This window comes from Nuphar pumila, chromosome 3 (assembly GCF_984573655.1).
Source record: "Nuphar pumila chromosome 3, dmNupPumi1.hap1.1, whole genome shotgun sequence".
Classification (NCBI taxonomy): Eukaryota; Viridiplantae; Streptophyta; class Magnoliopsida; order Nymphaeales; family Nymphaeaceae; genus Nuphar; species Nuphar pumila.
Window position 1 is genome coordinate 114,342,652 of NC_143251.1, and position 15,933 is coordinate 114,358,584.

The 15,933-nt window shown below is 41.0% G+C and overlaps 1 protein-coding gene across 1 annotated transcript; it reads left to right on the forward strand.

Moving 5' to 3' along the window:
* Positions 1–12,279: 12,279 nt before the first annotated feature.
* LOC149843364 (uncharacterized) lies at positions 12,280–13,961 on the forward strand. Its single transcript, XM_089999746.1, has one exon. It carries the CDS (start codon positions 12,995–12,997, stop codon positions 13,757–13,759), a length of 765 nt encoding a protein of 254 aa, XP_089855872.1. The 5' UTR covers positions 12,280–12,994; the 3' UTR covers positions 13,760–13,961.
* The last annotated feature ends 1,972 nt before the right edge of the window (positions 13,962–15,933 follow it).

The window sequence follows — 15,933 nt, forward strand, 5'->3', positions numbered from 1 at the left end:
CTAGACTCAAGAACGAAAGAAGAAGTAGGGGACATAGAGATAGTGAGACAGGATGGAGAGGAGTCGGGCGATTCTAAGGGATTGGGGGGGGGGGGGGGGGAGGGGGAGAGTAGAAGATGGTTGAGGAGCAGGAGATACTAGAGAATGAAAACTAGGCTGGGACAATGAATCACGCATAGTGTTCACAAAAAGGACTGAGAAGGATTAGAATATTTGGGACACAGACTGGCAGAGGGAGAAGACAGACTAGGTTAGACCAGTGAAGATGAGACATTGGGTACACCTGACAGGAAAATGCCCCATTTGAGTATGACAGGGAAGACAAAGTTGATGCGACTCCAGAACTATGAAAGACTCATCAAAATATACATGTTGAGAGATATATGTACGACCAATTTGAGGATGAAAACAAAGATAACCTTTATGACAAGATGCATAACCAAGAAAAAGACACGGTAAAGTTTTAGGCTGAAACTTGGACTTGTTGTAGGGAGTGAGTAGGGGATAGCGAAGATAACCAAATACGCGCATGTGAGAATAATCAGGTTTGCAGTGGAAAAGGAGTTCATGCAGTGTGTGGTGTCTTAAAACCAAGGTTGGTAATCAGTTAATGATGTAGGTAGCCATTTGGAACACATTAACCTAGTATTCAACGGCTAAACTTATACCGCTGAGCATGCTAAGACCAGTTTCAACGATGTGTAGGTGCTTGGGTTCAATGAGACCATTCTGCTCAGGTGTATGCAGACACGAGAAGCAATGAAATATACCATGATCTTAAAGATAACTTTTAAACTCAGAACTTGTAAATTCGCCACCATTGTTAGATTTAAAAGATTTGATAGCAAAGCCAACTCGGTTTTCAATAATAGGCTTAAAATTTTTAAAGCAATAAAAAACTTGAGATTTATTTTTGATGAGAAATAACCAACAAAACCTTGAGCCATCATCAACTAATAACAAGTAATATCAAAAACCTTCCCGAGAATCCACAGGTGCAGGGTTTCAGACATCTGTATGCAAGAGTTCTAGAGCCCATGAACTATAGGATTGTGAGTGACCAAAAGGTTGTTTATGAACCTTTCCAATGAGGCAATCAACATAGGTTTTTATTTGCCTATCTTTATTAAGAGAAATAAGATTGATAAATCTAAGGAATGACATGATAGTCTTATTGGCATGTCCAAGTTGTCGATGCCATATGTCAAAAGATTTGTGTTTTTTCGCATATGCTGCCAACAACGATGAGTCAATGCTTGCCTTTATTGAAAATAAACCCACACTGGTTTTTGATCCCTGAAGTTGAATCTTGCCTGTCTAACGATCCTTAACAATAAAGTGAGATAGGGTAAATTACAAAATACAGTCATTTTTGTGAGTAAATTGACCAATAGACAATAAGTTTTTTGCAATGGCAGGAACATGAAAAACATTCTTTAGTGAGAACTAAGACTCTTTAGATAAAATAATCATGTCTCCTGTATGAGAAATAGGGAGAGTCTTACCATTTCCTATCATCATGGAATCACTCCTTAGATATGAAGATTTATTGGCAAGTTGACCCTTCTGAAGGTCCTTTCTGTGTGTTGTGTTTGTGTGCCATTGAAGCTAAGGAGTTGTGTTCCTGGCCAGCGCACATCGTTGGAGCTAAGCAAACCCCTGTCCCCTTGACCAACCCCTTTGTTCATTTCTGCTTTGTTGGTTTTGTTTGCGTTGCATTGTCAGTCTGTTTGAATGCCATTTGGACTGAATTGAATCCCCATTCATGGTTTGTTTGTTTAATCATTAAATCTGATCTTTGTTTTAGAATGAAATATGTTTTTATCTTTCCTAGAAGGTATTGTTTAGGACATGGCATATTGAGGATTGTTTTGTGTTTGTGTTTCATTTTTCATGTTTATGAATGTCCGATTTTGTGAATTAATAAACTTGTTCGTTGTTTATTTAGAAGGTATTGCTAGGACAGGTTATTCACAAACTTTAGTGTTTAAACTTTAAGGAAAAAACTTGTTAAAAATCTGTTTTGATGGCACTCATCAAGTTTTTTGGTAAAATGCCTCAATGAGCGTGCAAGTCTAAGATAAATCTGATTTGTTTGTTGCATATTTAATTTAATTTAAGAATACATATTCTTGTATTTGATGTCATTTTTTAGTTGTTTAGGTACCCGAATTGGTTACCCATGTTCAATGCATAGTCATTTTTAGTCCTAAGTATCATTAGCATATCCTCGTTTATTGTGCTAATTTATCGTTGCATGCATTAGAATATAATTATTTATGATGGATTACATTTATTTAGAAATTTTAATTGTTTAGGACAACTTGTGCATCTCTCATTACCCATGTTTAGTTTTAGGCCTTATTAACATATATTAGGCATTGTTTAGGGCGTATGCATTAGTTGTGTATATTGGTGGTTGGGAACACGTTTAGGACTGTTGTCCTTCTTAGGTGTCATTATCATTTTGTCACAACTAGGGTTGTCACACATTTGGCTTGATATATTTTGATGACATTATTATTATAAAAATTTTATGTGATAATGTTGAACACATTATTGACAACTTTGCATCGAGGGATTCATGATTTTGTGGGAATTGTGTTGTGCCAAAGAAAATATATTTTAGATCTCTTTCTCAAAACATGCATGATAGATTGCAAGCCTATGATCATTCTAGTTGCACCCAATGTTATCCTATCTAGACATGGGTCAACATTACTTGAAGATGACACTCAATATCAAAGCATTGTTGGCAACGTTTCATATATGACCTTCATTAGAACAGATGTAGCATACTCAGAGATACTTCAAGAAAACTTTAAATTTGAGTCTTTAAATCAAGAACTTTTGTTTTCTTCGCTTGTATGCTTATTCTGATGTCGATCGGGTAGGATGCCTAGGCGATCGTAAGTCTACAAGTGGGTATTTGACTTTTATGGGACCAAATTTACTGTCATGAAGCTCAACCAAACAACATACTATAGTCACGTCCAACTAAGGATGGCACCTGATCGGGGGACAACGAGCCATGCCCCGCCTCAGCCCGTTTGGACCAGGGATGGAGGCAGAGATGAAGGTTAAAATCTATCCCCGTGCGGGGATGAACTTACACTTTCCCCCACCCCGTCCCTGCCTTGTCCCGTCCCATCCCGTCTCCAATCCTTCAAGGGATGACTATAGACTGAGTGGAAATGGGGCCCTGGCCCCGCCTCACCCCCGTTTGGACCGGGGATGGAGGACTTGAAATGGGGATGGAGGCAGGGATGGAGGTTCGGATTTTGAGACGGGTGAGGGTGGAGACCTTGTCCCCCACCCCGGTCCATTGCCACCCCTACATCCAGCACATAAGCAAAATACAAAGCAATTACAAGAGACTCCAAGGTGATTGAAAATTGTAGAGTCCCACATAATTTTGTTTTTACTCCTATTACCTACATAAATGGAAGAGGCTCCCCTCCTCTCTGCGTGATATATATATATATATATATATATATATATATATATATATATATATATATATATATATATATATATATATATATATATATATATATATATATATATATATATATTGAGAGAGAGAGAGATGGTTATCCTGGATGTAGGTCATGTTAGACTGAACCACAGTAAATTGTGTGCACGTGTGTGTTGTTCAAGACAGGTCCGTATCATTTTCAGCAACTTGGATATTTCATAGGGATGTAGATGGACCAGACTCCGGTTGAATCTAAGCAATTTCATGTCTGAGCTAATAGAAACTTAAGGCCTGTTTTGAATGTTTATGGAGTTTATGCATTTGAAGAAGTGACAGCTGCCAAATCCATGATTTAGTGTAAATACAAAGGAGAAAGGGTCTCACTTCCCATCCCAAATCCATAAATGCTCATCCCAGTGCTAAGATTCCAAACAAGCCCTTACCTAATCACATTAGGATTCAGATTCGGGGTTGATGGGATAAGCTAAAGCAGAATCTGAATCCTGTTAACTTCAATTCCGACATCTACATGTATTCAAATTTGGATTCTTCAGATCTTAATCGAGCTCGGACTTGGACTTGGATTTGGACACAAATCCAATACTGAGTCGGTATCCTACTTAATTTGGCTACTGGATCCAATTAATTAGATTCGGGTCAGATGTTAGATAATGTTCAACTCATTGACATTCCTAATAATGCAAAAACATGATCTAAAACCTGTTCACTACTAAAGAAACTAGATCACATCTACGAGGTTAGGTCTAAAAAAACAGTGAAAAATTACGATTATCTACTAGATTGCATGTAGTAAATTTATATCCGTTAGGCATCCTAAAATTAATTGTGTTATCGGCCACAAGCTAAAGCCGATAGTCAATATATACTGAACTTAAGTTTGGATACATGCACAAGGAAAATTCATGTCAGTTGATTCAATAACAAACATATTTCTTGTGTTTTAGGTAAGGGTGTCAGCCGGTCCGGTTTGGTTTGGACCAAGGTTGAACCAGACCCAAGCCTGATTTGAGATGATAGTACTGTGTCTGGACTTGGGTTCAATCGGACACACTATAGAAGAAACCATATCCGGTTCCTATAAAGATTACATGAACCAGACCAAAATCATACGGGGTAAAATAAGAATTTTTAACTTTTTTACATTGAAAATTTATGGATCTTAGTCAGAACTTGGGCCCGGCCCAGGTCTGGTATTAATCGGACCCTTCGTGTCCAACCTTGATTCTAATATACCCTGACCCTATAGGGTTTGGTCCGGGTCAAACCCGACCCATTAACAAGCCTAGTTTTAGGGTGCGGTTGGGTTGGTTAGTTGGAGAATTTAGGTGGTGTGATGAATACATTCTGATGAGTTGCATTACAGTGGTGGTAAAGGAAGTGCACTTATAGAAAGGCTAATGTTGTCATATTTTTTTTGGTTAAAAGTAAGAAGTTTATTTTTTACAGTTTTCAATTTTACCCAAACAACAAAACCCTAGGCCTAGTAAAAATGAATTGAGATCAGGTGAGAGTGAGATATGATTGCACACTTCTGCCGCACCTCATCACCAACCGTCTGATGTTGGGCCCCACAGCTGACAGTGCGTATTAATTATGTACAGTAGCGCACAAAAAATGTACAATCACATTGCACGTGATCCTCTCGGTAAGAATTCTTACCAACAGATCAGGTGCAATATGATTGCACAAAATTTTGTGCATTAAGCACCCGATCACCCTCCATCTTGGTGATAGGCCTGTCAGGTGTGGGGCCCAAAACCTGATGGAAGGCCATGAAGTGCTTAATGCACATTTTTTGTGCAAGTGCACCCTCAGAATTTTAAGATGTCATGGCTCGATCTAGGTCCATGAATAGCCTCATAATGATAATCACCTGATCTTAATTATTAAAAAATTAAAAGGATGTTATTTTTATATATACTAGGACTATGCTACAACTTGTCCATATGGCCAAGCTCTAGAAAAAACGAGGTTTACTTTAAGGTTTTGAGTATGACAAATAATAAAATCAATGGAAGCATAAAGTTATGTACGCATTTAAAATAGATACTTTTTTTTTAAATATTGCATATGAAAAAATAATTGCCTAAACTAAATTTGAAGGCCAAAAACAAAATTGCTTACTATATCAATGATTTTCTTTTACATTTAAAAGCAAGTCACTAATAAAAGGTCGCTATTCACTTTTTTTGTAATATATGTAATTCATTAAATACTAAAAATTGGTGAAAATTGCTGTCACAATATTTCAGTGAGACAAAAGGTGAAAAAAATTGGCATAGATAAGAAAGGCTTGTGAAATATAGGTTGTTTTTAAGTTAAATCCTTTAAGTTTACTATCCTAAACATCTTGAAATGTAATAATAAAAGTATTTATCCAAAAAAAAGTAACCGCCCAAATTACATATATATATTTGTAATATATGTAATTCATTTAATTTGCTTATTCTTGCTTAACCACGTAACTAACAAAAAAGATAAAAATATTATAATGATCACAAAATAAGAATGGCAATGTTTATCACGGTGACAATTAACCGTGTCGTCACCTTTCCAAGAGTCGTACAAAGGATGCTGCTAGATATTTCATTCCCTTCAATTATTCATCCAAGACAAAATCTTACATGAATTTTCAAACTTGGACAAATCTTAAAAATAATAAGGATTACTACATTTTTTTTTCGTAATTCACCAACATGATGTTCATTCATGTGCCTTTTTGGTAATTCTAATACAAATAGACAGTTCATTTTCCATAATACTATTATTAAATCGTGAATCTTCTGTTAAAAGCATTGAGACCATAATAATTGAATTTCATGCTTCTAAATAAATGTTTGATCTGCAGTCAGAAAATTTCTATATAAAAACAAATTAAACGTTCACTAAAAAACAAATTAAATGTTAGTCACCTATAATTATTGGACATAGGGAATTATGTACCATGTAGGAACCCATTTGGACCGTGCATTTTAGGCAAACATGATATATATATATATATATATATATATACAACAACAACTACTACGCCTTCATCCCAAAAACAATTGGGGTCAGCCATATGAACCAAAAAAGAAATTCATTTTGGGTCTTCCACATGAATCTTTTTCTTCCAATCATTTCTATCCAATGTCATGTCCTCGGTGAGGTTCAAAGCATTCATATATATATATATACACATAGAAATCACCCCTTATGATCGGAGACCTATCCGCTCTGGCTTTGCCTGCCGTGCTTACAGTCGCTGTCCTGGCAGAATAAAACTCCATGGGCTTTAGCCCTTGCCCTCACGGATTTGTCACGCTTCAGCTTCTGCAAGGGGTAATGCCCATGGTATTTGAACCTAAACCACCTGCCTAGCGGCCTAAGTCCCATCCCACTTGGCCAAACCCCTTTGGGGCATGTTCAGCAACCATATGAAAGTGCAGCAACTTGGTTCTGATTAGCAACTACGCTACCCAACAACAACAGTAATAATAATAATATGCTCATCCACTGTACTCTTTAATTTTTTTATGCATTTTGTCCCTTTTATCGAATCAAATTATATAAAGAATTGCAAGTAGGCCATTTCCTCTTTATTCTCCCTTATGTCTATAAACATATCTTTCTACAAATTTTGGTAAAGTTTCTAGGAATGAAAAAGTGGATGGACTTGCAGCTCTCATCTTAAATTTGGCATATTTGGATTTTGGTAAATGAAAATTGGAGCTCTGCACCCCAATATCAAAGACCTGACTGCGTTGATCTTAGCTTGCCACCCTATCAGAACAACTGTGTCTAAGAATGACTCAGGTCAGGTGTGTGAATGCCTCAGTTTTAAAATTTTCTCATTCCCCTAAGGTTAGATATTTGTGAAGTTGCACCAAATTTGCACTGAAAATTGAATATCAGATCCTAAAAAGAATGCAAAGCTTGGTGACTCCCTGAGATCGAGGGGCAAGCCCTCGGAGTTTTATGTTGACAGGACAGCGATCGTAAGTACGACAGGCTAAGACAGCACAACTAGGTCTATGTGCCTGAGGGTGGTTTCTCTAGTACAACAACAACAACAACAACTACAACTACGCCTTCATCCCAAAACAATTGGGGTCGGCGATATGAACCAACAAAGAAAATCATTCTCGGTCTTCCACATGAATCCTTCTCCTCCAATTATTTCTATCCAATGCCATGTTCTCGGTGAGGTTCAAAGCATTCATATCCTTTCCTATCATCTCCATCCAAGTCTTCCTAGGCCTACCCTGACCTCTTTTAACTAATATATTTTTTCATTTCTCCATCCTTCTAACTGAAGCATCATTAGGCCTTCGCCGAATATGTCCAAACCACCATAAACAATTCTCTCATCTTATTTTCAATTGGTGCAATGCCTACCTTCTTATGTATCTTCTCGTTCCGAATCTTATCTTTTATTGTATTTTTCTATTTTTCTACATCCATCTAAGCATACGCATCTCAGATACACTCATTTTTTTGAATATAAAAAAATCAGTATACAATATCAAAAAAATATGCTGAAAAGAATGAGGACATGAGATACATGATCCACACCGTGGGATTCTGGGGGGACCATTAATCATGCAAAAGTTGTTGGATCAAAGTTTTCATATTTTTTAACCCAGCTAAAATGGGGGTTGGATCGGCCGGGTGAAATCACATTGCGCAAATGCAATCTGCCGCTGCACCTGATCACCTTTTTTCTGCTATCGTACAGGCCCAACAGCAGATGGAGATGGAGGGTGATCAGGTGCAGCGGCACATTGCATTTGTACAATATGATTGCACCTGATCCCAATTCACTAAGACCAACCCCAGCCAAGCTTTTTTTTTTAAAGGATAATCACACCTCTTTGTCTTGTATAAAAAACTATAAAAATGAGTTTCAGCCTGGTCAGAGGCCGCTTATTGACACTCTGCATGGGCCTCTATCTAGTAGGTTCATATGGATCCTGACATGACATAATACGTTTTATTGTATTAAGAATATTGATGAGTGAGGTTAAATAGATCTGGATCTAAGTCCGGACCCCACCAGATGAAACTTGACCAGATAAACATGTGCCAGGTCCACTTGGATCTTTCTTGCATTGAAAAAAGGGGAGTCGGTTCCTGATGGTATGGGGCTGGGGGTGGTCCTACACACTTGCAATTTGGTGAGATGAAAAATTAATAATAATAAAATAATAAATAAATAAACTTGAAAAGCAGTGTCGTTTAGGAGAGGTGGAAGAGTTCTTCTAGAATGCAATATGTTTCCATTATTTGCTTTTTTCTTTATTATTTAGTACCGACTGACCTAATCTTTCATAAAGTTGTTGAGGAAAATGAGGAACATGCATGACTCATGCCCTTGTGCACTCCAGTCCAGTCCATTATTGTTCATTATATTGCCCACTTACCTATTATTGCCATTGTTGATTATATTGGCCACTTTCTTTTTATGAGAGAGAGATAGAGAATGCCACCAAATGCACAGCCAAAGTGCACAGAATGCCCACGGCGCCGCTCATCTGGTAGGGGCTACTTGTGAATGTCACCAAATTGACGGGACGTCACAAGTTCGAAACCCACAGGTGAGGTCCCTTATTGCAAGGTCGAAGCTGGGTGTACTCCTCAGTGGGCAGGAGGATCTTAAGGAGGGTTTGAGCCAAGGTGTGGTCGGTGATGGGGGGGGGGGGTTCCCTTGAATTATAAAAAAAAAAATAAAAGTGCACAGAAATTTAGTGGGAAACCCAAATTGTGAAACTTCTGCCTCTTTCTAAGGAGGTTTGGCTCTTGGAAACTAGAGTGCACCTTCGCATGTTCACATGCGGGTGCCTTCTGATCTGAGCTCCTTAGCGCTCGCAATTCACAAACTAGGGAACAACTCCACTCCATGTCACAAAGACACTTGGATGCGAAGAAGCATGATGGGAATTCCAGTTGGAAGTATGATTTTTTTTTGGAAATACGACACGAGGACACAAAGTTTTTTTTTTAATCAATTAAATCCATTTTTATCTTGTTAATATGATAAAATATATTTATATTAAAATAATACCTAAAATATTAAAATATTGCTTGTACATGTCGTCTGTCACAGTGTCCAAATATGTCCACTCATGTCGCCAGTGGCACACCACCAAAATAGCGTGTCCATGTGACAAATAGCCACCACATGTTCACATGCAAAAGAGCCCAAGGTTGCTTTTGAGTGCTGCTGATATCTGAATAGATCTATTGACACACAGATCAAGGCATGAAGCCCACACTTTTAATCCAAACCTTAACTAAGCAGTTGATCTCAGATCCTTATACTCCCCACCATAGACCAAACCACCCCCTGTAATCAGGGGAGATCTAAGGCATCAACCACACTTTAATTTTCTCAATTTTAGATCTAAAATTGAAGATTCAAGATCCAAGGATCTAAGATCCAAGGCATTCAAACACATCCTAATAAGAAATCATACCAATAGAGTAGAGATATTTCTACAATATCAAATTTAATGTGGCAAGCAGCTCTAACCCACGTGATTTTATCACTTTGGTAGGAGCAGTTAATGCACCCCACCTGCACGTTCAAAACTCAATGGTACGAGTTGTATAACTGGTGTAGTCCTTCTAACCCCAGGTCAGAAAACAAACTATTGCACAAATATTTGTGCATTGAGAACCTGATCACCCTCCATCTTGGGAACAGGGCCTGTCAGTTGTGGGGCCCAAGGCCTGATGGAGGGCGGTCAGGTTCTTTCTGAATGCACATATTTTGTGCCATGTGATTGCACCTGATCCGGACTCAATCCAAGATAAGCAAAACTTCCATGGAAGTAGGTGGCCGTAGACATCAACCAACACAGTCTTGCACCTTGGAACACTTATTTGCTGAGTTTTCGTTCAACAATCACTTTGGTGAAATCTGGTTTAGTAGAATGCATCCAAGTTGATCCCCAAAATGAGTCTCCTAGCCTAAAGACTTTATTTTTCTTGGGTGAATTGGCAAAGAAAACAGGATTATACTTGCCTAGTAAGATAAACCATACTTCCCAAAGAGGGAGGACCAGGTGCAGTCTCAGTGTTTTTTTTTTTTTTCTTGCACACTTTTATAGTTTGTTGCTGCACCTGATCTCAATTCCCTCCCTACACCATTTATCATCGTCAATGCTTTTTCTCTTTTGCAACCCAACCAAGATCTCTTTCCACAAGATAAGTACTGGACAGAAAAGCACCAACTTGTGTGTGTGTGTTTTTTTTCTGAGGTAAAAGGTACCAACATGATTCACTTGAACAACATGAACTCTGATGACCATTTACATAGGCCTTGGTGGGTACACGTCCAACCTGTTTGTATCTCTCATCTTAAAACTGTGGCAGGACAGCAAATGGCAGAACGTTATCTACCGTGGACCACATATATTGTATGCAAAGAAAATCAGTTCCTTCCTCAAGAGAATTTCCTAACGGTCAAAAATTCTCAAAATCTGATGGTCCATATCTCATGGTCCAATTCAAGCTACACCTTGTCTGGTAAGAGCAGCTAGTGCACGTCACCTTGTGGTGGGACGTTGCAAGTTCAAAACCCAATGGTATAGTTATATAACTGGTAGGGGCCTGCCTAACCCCAGCTTGCCTTAAAAAAAAAAAGAAGCCCCTAACCTAACACACAGGATGGGAATATCTATCCTCTCAATAAACTTTTAGCCAATCCATATTTCTACCTGAAAACGATGACAATAACCCAAAGTTCGCCTACCACCAAGTTCGACCATCTACCATTTTAACGTCATATTGGGTGTTTGTTTAGCACCTTCACACTTGACCAACTTCATGAACTTGATCAAAACATTAGCCTATTTTAGTCACAAGAATCATATCAAGTTCGTGAGATTTGTCACATTTTTCTTCGTCATAAATTCACACACGACGCAAGCACGAGTAGTACTCACTATCTTCCATGGGCACATCTCACCCAATCACTCTTCAAGTCGATGGACGGTCGTAGGCACGCCTCGAAGCACCACCCTCCATCACCAAAACCAACGGCATCGATTGCTCCTCGGGTCCACCAAAAAAGAGAGATGGAATTCGTCAAATGAGAAGGGTATTTCAGTAAATATTGCAATTAAGCAAATTCCACAGAATCGGCATGTCCGCGATATCTGGCACTGACGTTTCAAACGGATGACGTGGCGCGATAAGGCACGTGTGAGACAAAAAAACGGATTCCGTCAAACCACCACCTCCGAAACAAACGGCCGTTTGATCCCCGTCACCTACTACACCCCCTGGACCATTCCCCCCTTTTTTATTTTCTTATCTGAAACCCAAAAGAAATTCAGGGCCCGAATCGAAACGACTCTGAAAGACACCAATCGGACCCACACCCAGGCTGACGTGAGTTCGGATAATCGGATCAACCTGGACACCACCCATATCCGAATCGTTTTTTAAAGGAGGAAAAAACAAAAAAAGAAAGTCAAAGAAACGGGAAGAGAGATGGAGAACATTCTTAAGGAGAGGGGGCGGTCGCGGTCGCGGTCACGTGGAGAGGGAGGAGGATAAGCAGCCCGCTCTCGCGAGGCCCGTGGCCCCCGCGCGTGTCACTCACGCCTGTCGCGGGGCCCACCCGTCGGACGCCAGGGGGTATCAAATCCGATTAATTACCTTCGGCCTTCGAGTCCGCATAAATCGAGCCCCCGCCCCCCCCCCCCCCCCCCCCCCTCATCCCCACCTGCCCCTGTCCCCCGCCCTTTATATACCCTCTCTACACCCTCGCGGCCTTTACCCACCCCCTTCCCCCATCTTTTGGAATTGTACTTCAATGTCCCTCGTTCCTCTCTCTCTCTCTCTCTCTCTCTTCATTTCCGTTAGGTTTCCGTCTCAATTCCCCTCACACCGTCATTCTTCCGTTAGGTTTCCGTCCCTTGCCACCACTCCATTTCTCATTTTAGCTTAAAGTCCCCGCGCACTTTCCGTTAGGTTACCGTCTTTCTTCCACCCTACGCCATCTTTTTTTCCGTTAGGTTTCCGACTCTATTCCCTCGTCCACTTGCGTCGGCGTGCCGTTTAGATATACTGACGCCGTTAAACCGTCTGACATCTGGCTTTGACGTCGTTATCACTTTCCGGTTGATGCTTTTCTATCCAGAACCCGCCGTTTAGATATACTTACGGCGTGTCTCCCACTTTTGCGGGTGGGTTTTCCACCCAGTCCTCGCCGATTTACTCTGCTTCCGGCGTATCTTTGGCTGCTAACGTACTTTTTGAGTTCGAAATCCGGCTTGAATGAGTTTTCCGGTGTTTGAGTAGACTCTTTTCCTGCGTTATATTAGGTTTTAACAACTTCATTCCTGCCGGTTTTGACCGGAATCTTCTGGCTTGGGGTTGCTTTACGGCCTTGTTCATCGGTCTTACCGTGGAAATACGTTTCTTTGCATTTCTCAGTCTGCGCCAGATTTTATTGCTTCCGAATTCCGTCGGGGTGTGCTTTTTGGAGTCCGATAGCGCGTGGCGATGGAGACAAAGCGCAGCAGGGAGGATGAAGGTGATGCTGCGCCGGACGCGAAGAAGGTACGCGCCGAGGTCATCCGCTTGCTGGACGACTCGGATCCCAAAGGAGATCTGAGCTCGGTGACGAGTCCCGCCGGAGAGGACGCGACCGAGGAAGAACTCGTTGCCGGTGTTATGAGAAGCCTTGAAGAAGAGATTCTCCTGACGCCTTCGCTTTCCGTCGAAACGTCCACATCTGAGAAGGGATCGGACGATCCGGCGTCCGATTCTGGCAACAACTCGATCTTCGACTCTCTCGTTGACGAGGACGGTTTCTTAACGACGACATTCTCCGCCGACCTCTTGACGGAGATGGATTTTGCGGCAAGAGGATCTGGGCGCCATGAGACGTATCAGTTGCCGGAAAGTGAATTGGATCCGGTTTTCCAGCTTACGAGCTCGGGCGAAGGGGGCCCGGGCCCGAGCGCGTCTCCGTTGGGCTACCTCCTGGGCGCGTCTGACGACGAGCTCGGCCTGCCTCCGTCGGGTTCGAGTGGGCGCGAGTCTCCGAGGAGCCCGGCTGTCCTGGATCCCGCGGCCGGACTGGTGGCGGACGACTGGCACTTCGACGACGAGTTCCAGGCGATGGGAGTCCCTGGGCTCCGGTTCTGCGACGCCAACTATGGTCGGGAGGAGGCCGAGGACGGTTGTGGTTTCGGTGGCCTCTTCGACTACTCGGACGTTGCCGACGGTGACTTTGTCGTGTTCAGCGGTAACGCGTTCTCGTGAGCGGTTTTCCGTTTCACGAAAGCGGTTTCCCGTCTGCAGCGTTCTCTCTCCTTTTTGTGTTCCCGCACCGTATACGGAATGTGTTTGACTCCTTTGTTTTGTTGGGAGAAGCACGGAAAGAAAGTCCCTTCTTTTTCCTCTTTTTCTGTTTTTTTAAATTGTAATGACTTTTTTTTTAAATGGCAAATGTGCCCTTGTTCGATATTTTCGTGTATGTGTATTTTGGTCATTTTGTCCATACGCTGTTAAAAATCAAACTATCAAATTGTGTGAAAATTTTCGCGGTCTTTTCTTTTTTTCCAGCTAAAAGGTAGTGTAGTGTGGGGGTTGGGGAGATGCACACAGGAGGTTATGGGTACGAGCGAAGAAAGTGTTTTTGACGAAATTCCACTGTTGGGAATGATGCCGTGGGTACGTTGTGATCATTTTTTGGGAACGAGACATTAACCAAATATGACGGAACTGTCCTTTTTTGCGAGATGCCAGTTAGCCCAATTTGGGAAGCAGATCAGGTCATGCTGCAAATGAGCAAAAAGCTCATGCTGAAATCGTGGCCGACCATTACACATTTGGGGATGGTCGCCACGTGGCCCTTAATGCGCTCTGTTAAGATTTGCTTTTCCGTCAAGTTTTTTAAATATAATATATTTGACGGGACTACCGTACGGACACTGCAAAGACTCTCTCTCAGGATGGACGGGGGCGGCGCCTGCGGTGGAGTGCAGTCGAAAGAGTCTCTCTTTGGGTGCCAATCGGACCCTGAAAAGACTCTCTCTCTGGGTGGAGGGGATCCTTCTCTCGTTTTTGTGGAGCCGATCAATATCTTCGGCTAGTTCTCTGATTTTGAGCTGCCCGAGCATGAGGCAGAGGATGGGAGCCCTCCGTCGAGTCTATCGGCATAGGTGAAGGTCGAGATCCCGGTGCCGCCACCGGCCGTGCCGATCAATGCCGGTGAGCTTCGGCTTTCGTCTTCTTCTATTTTTAGACATTGGTTTTCGTTCATCGGTTGGAATCATCTTCAGCCATGTTTTATAAGATGTTTGGATCCTGTTAAGCTTTAATCTTTTGATCTGAATATGGTTTAGGGTTTCTGAATTCGGGGATTTAGGGATTTTCTTGCTCTGATGATTAATCGGGATTCGATATCTCGTCTCCGTTTGTGATCGTATGCTTTTGATTTTCTGTATGTAGAATTCGTAGATTTGTTTTCTTCCTGTGCTTGGTGATCGTGGTGGTACGCTGCTGCGTGTTAGCTTTCTTTTGAAAGAATTGTAATGGCTTCTGTAATGCATCAAAATATAATGGCATAAAAAATGTAATGATGAATCATAGGAGAGTTTGTGGGATTTTTTTACTAAGCCTTTGACTTCACATCGACATTGTTAGTCAAAAGGCAAACTTTTCCATGGTGCTTGCCTATGTAGAGTTTGTGGGATCTGTTGGGAATCGGTAATAAATGGCTGTGTATGTTATGATGAAACATAGACAATATTGTCTTTCAAGTTTGATAGGGGCTTATGTAAATTATACATTTGTCACTGTAATTTATGTAATTACATCAATACAGGTTGTCTGACCCTAATCCTCGTCTGTTTAGTACTTGTCTTAGACTTAAACCTTCTCTTTCTTCTATGGTTTTCTCTTATGCATGGCATGGATTTCTAAGCAAAATCTCTCGGTGCCCTGTTATGATTTGCTTTCTTAAGTGATTGCTTACATTGTTTGCATTTGTTATTGCCCATGCTATCATTGTTTTCCTTGTGCATATGATTTGATGCTTAGTTCTTCAACTTTTCCCATGAACACCTTGCAAAGACCATTAAAGCCCGTTCTGTATAGTCTATATCACTTGGATGTTGGATGATTGCCCAACACAATTGTTTGGCCTATGTCACATGGCTTCCCCAATTTGTAATGGATCTTGCCCATCGAATCGTCTTTGTGGTAACCAGATTTCAAAGTTGTTGGATTGTCAAGAGAAAAAGTACAGTGCCAACATGATAATTGAGTGATACGAGGATTTCATGAGACAATGATTAAAACAGGAAGTTAAAGCTAACCTTCAGTTCATGAGCAGACCATTAGGTTTGGCTATAAGTTTTGTAGACTTCCTAGGTTTTGTATAGATTTTTTCCTGTCAAAGGATGCTTGTTTCTTATTAATTCGGTAAAAAC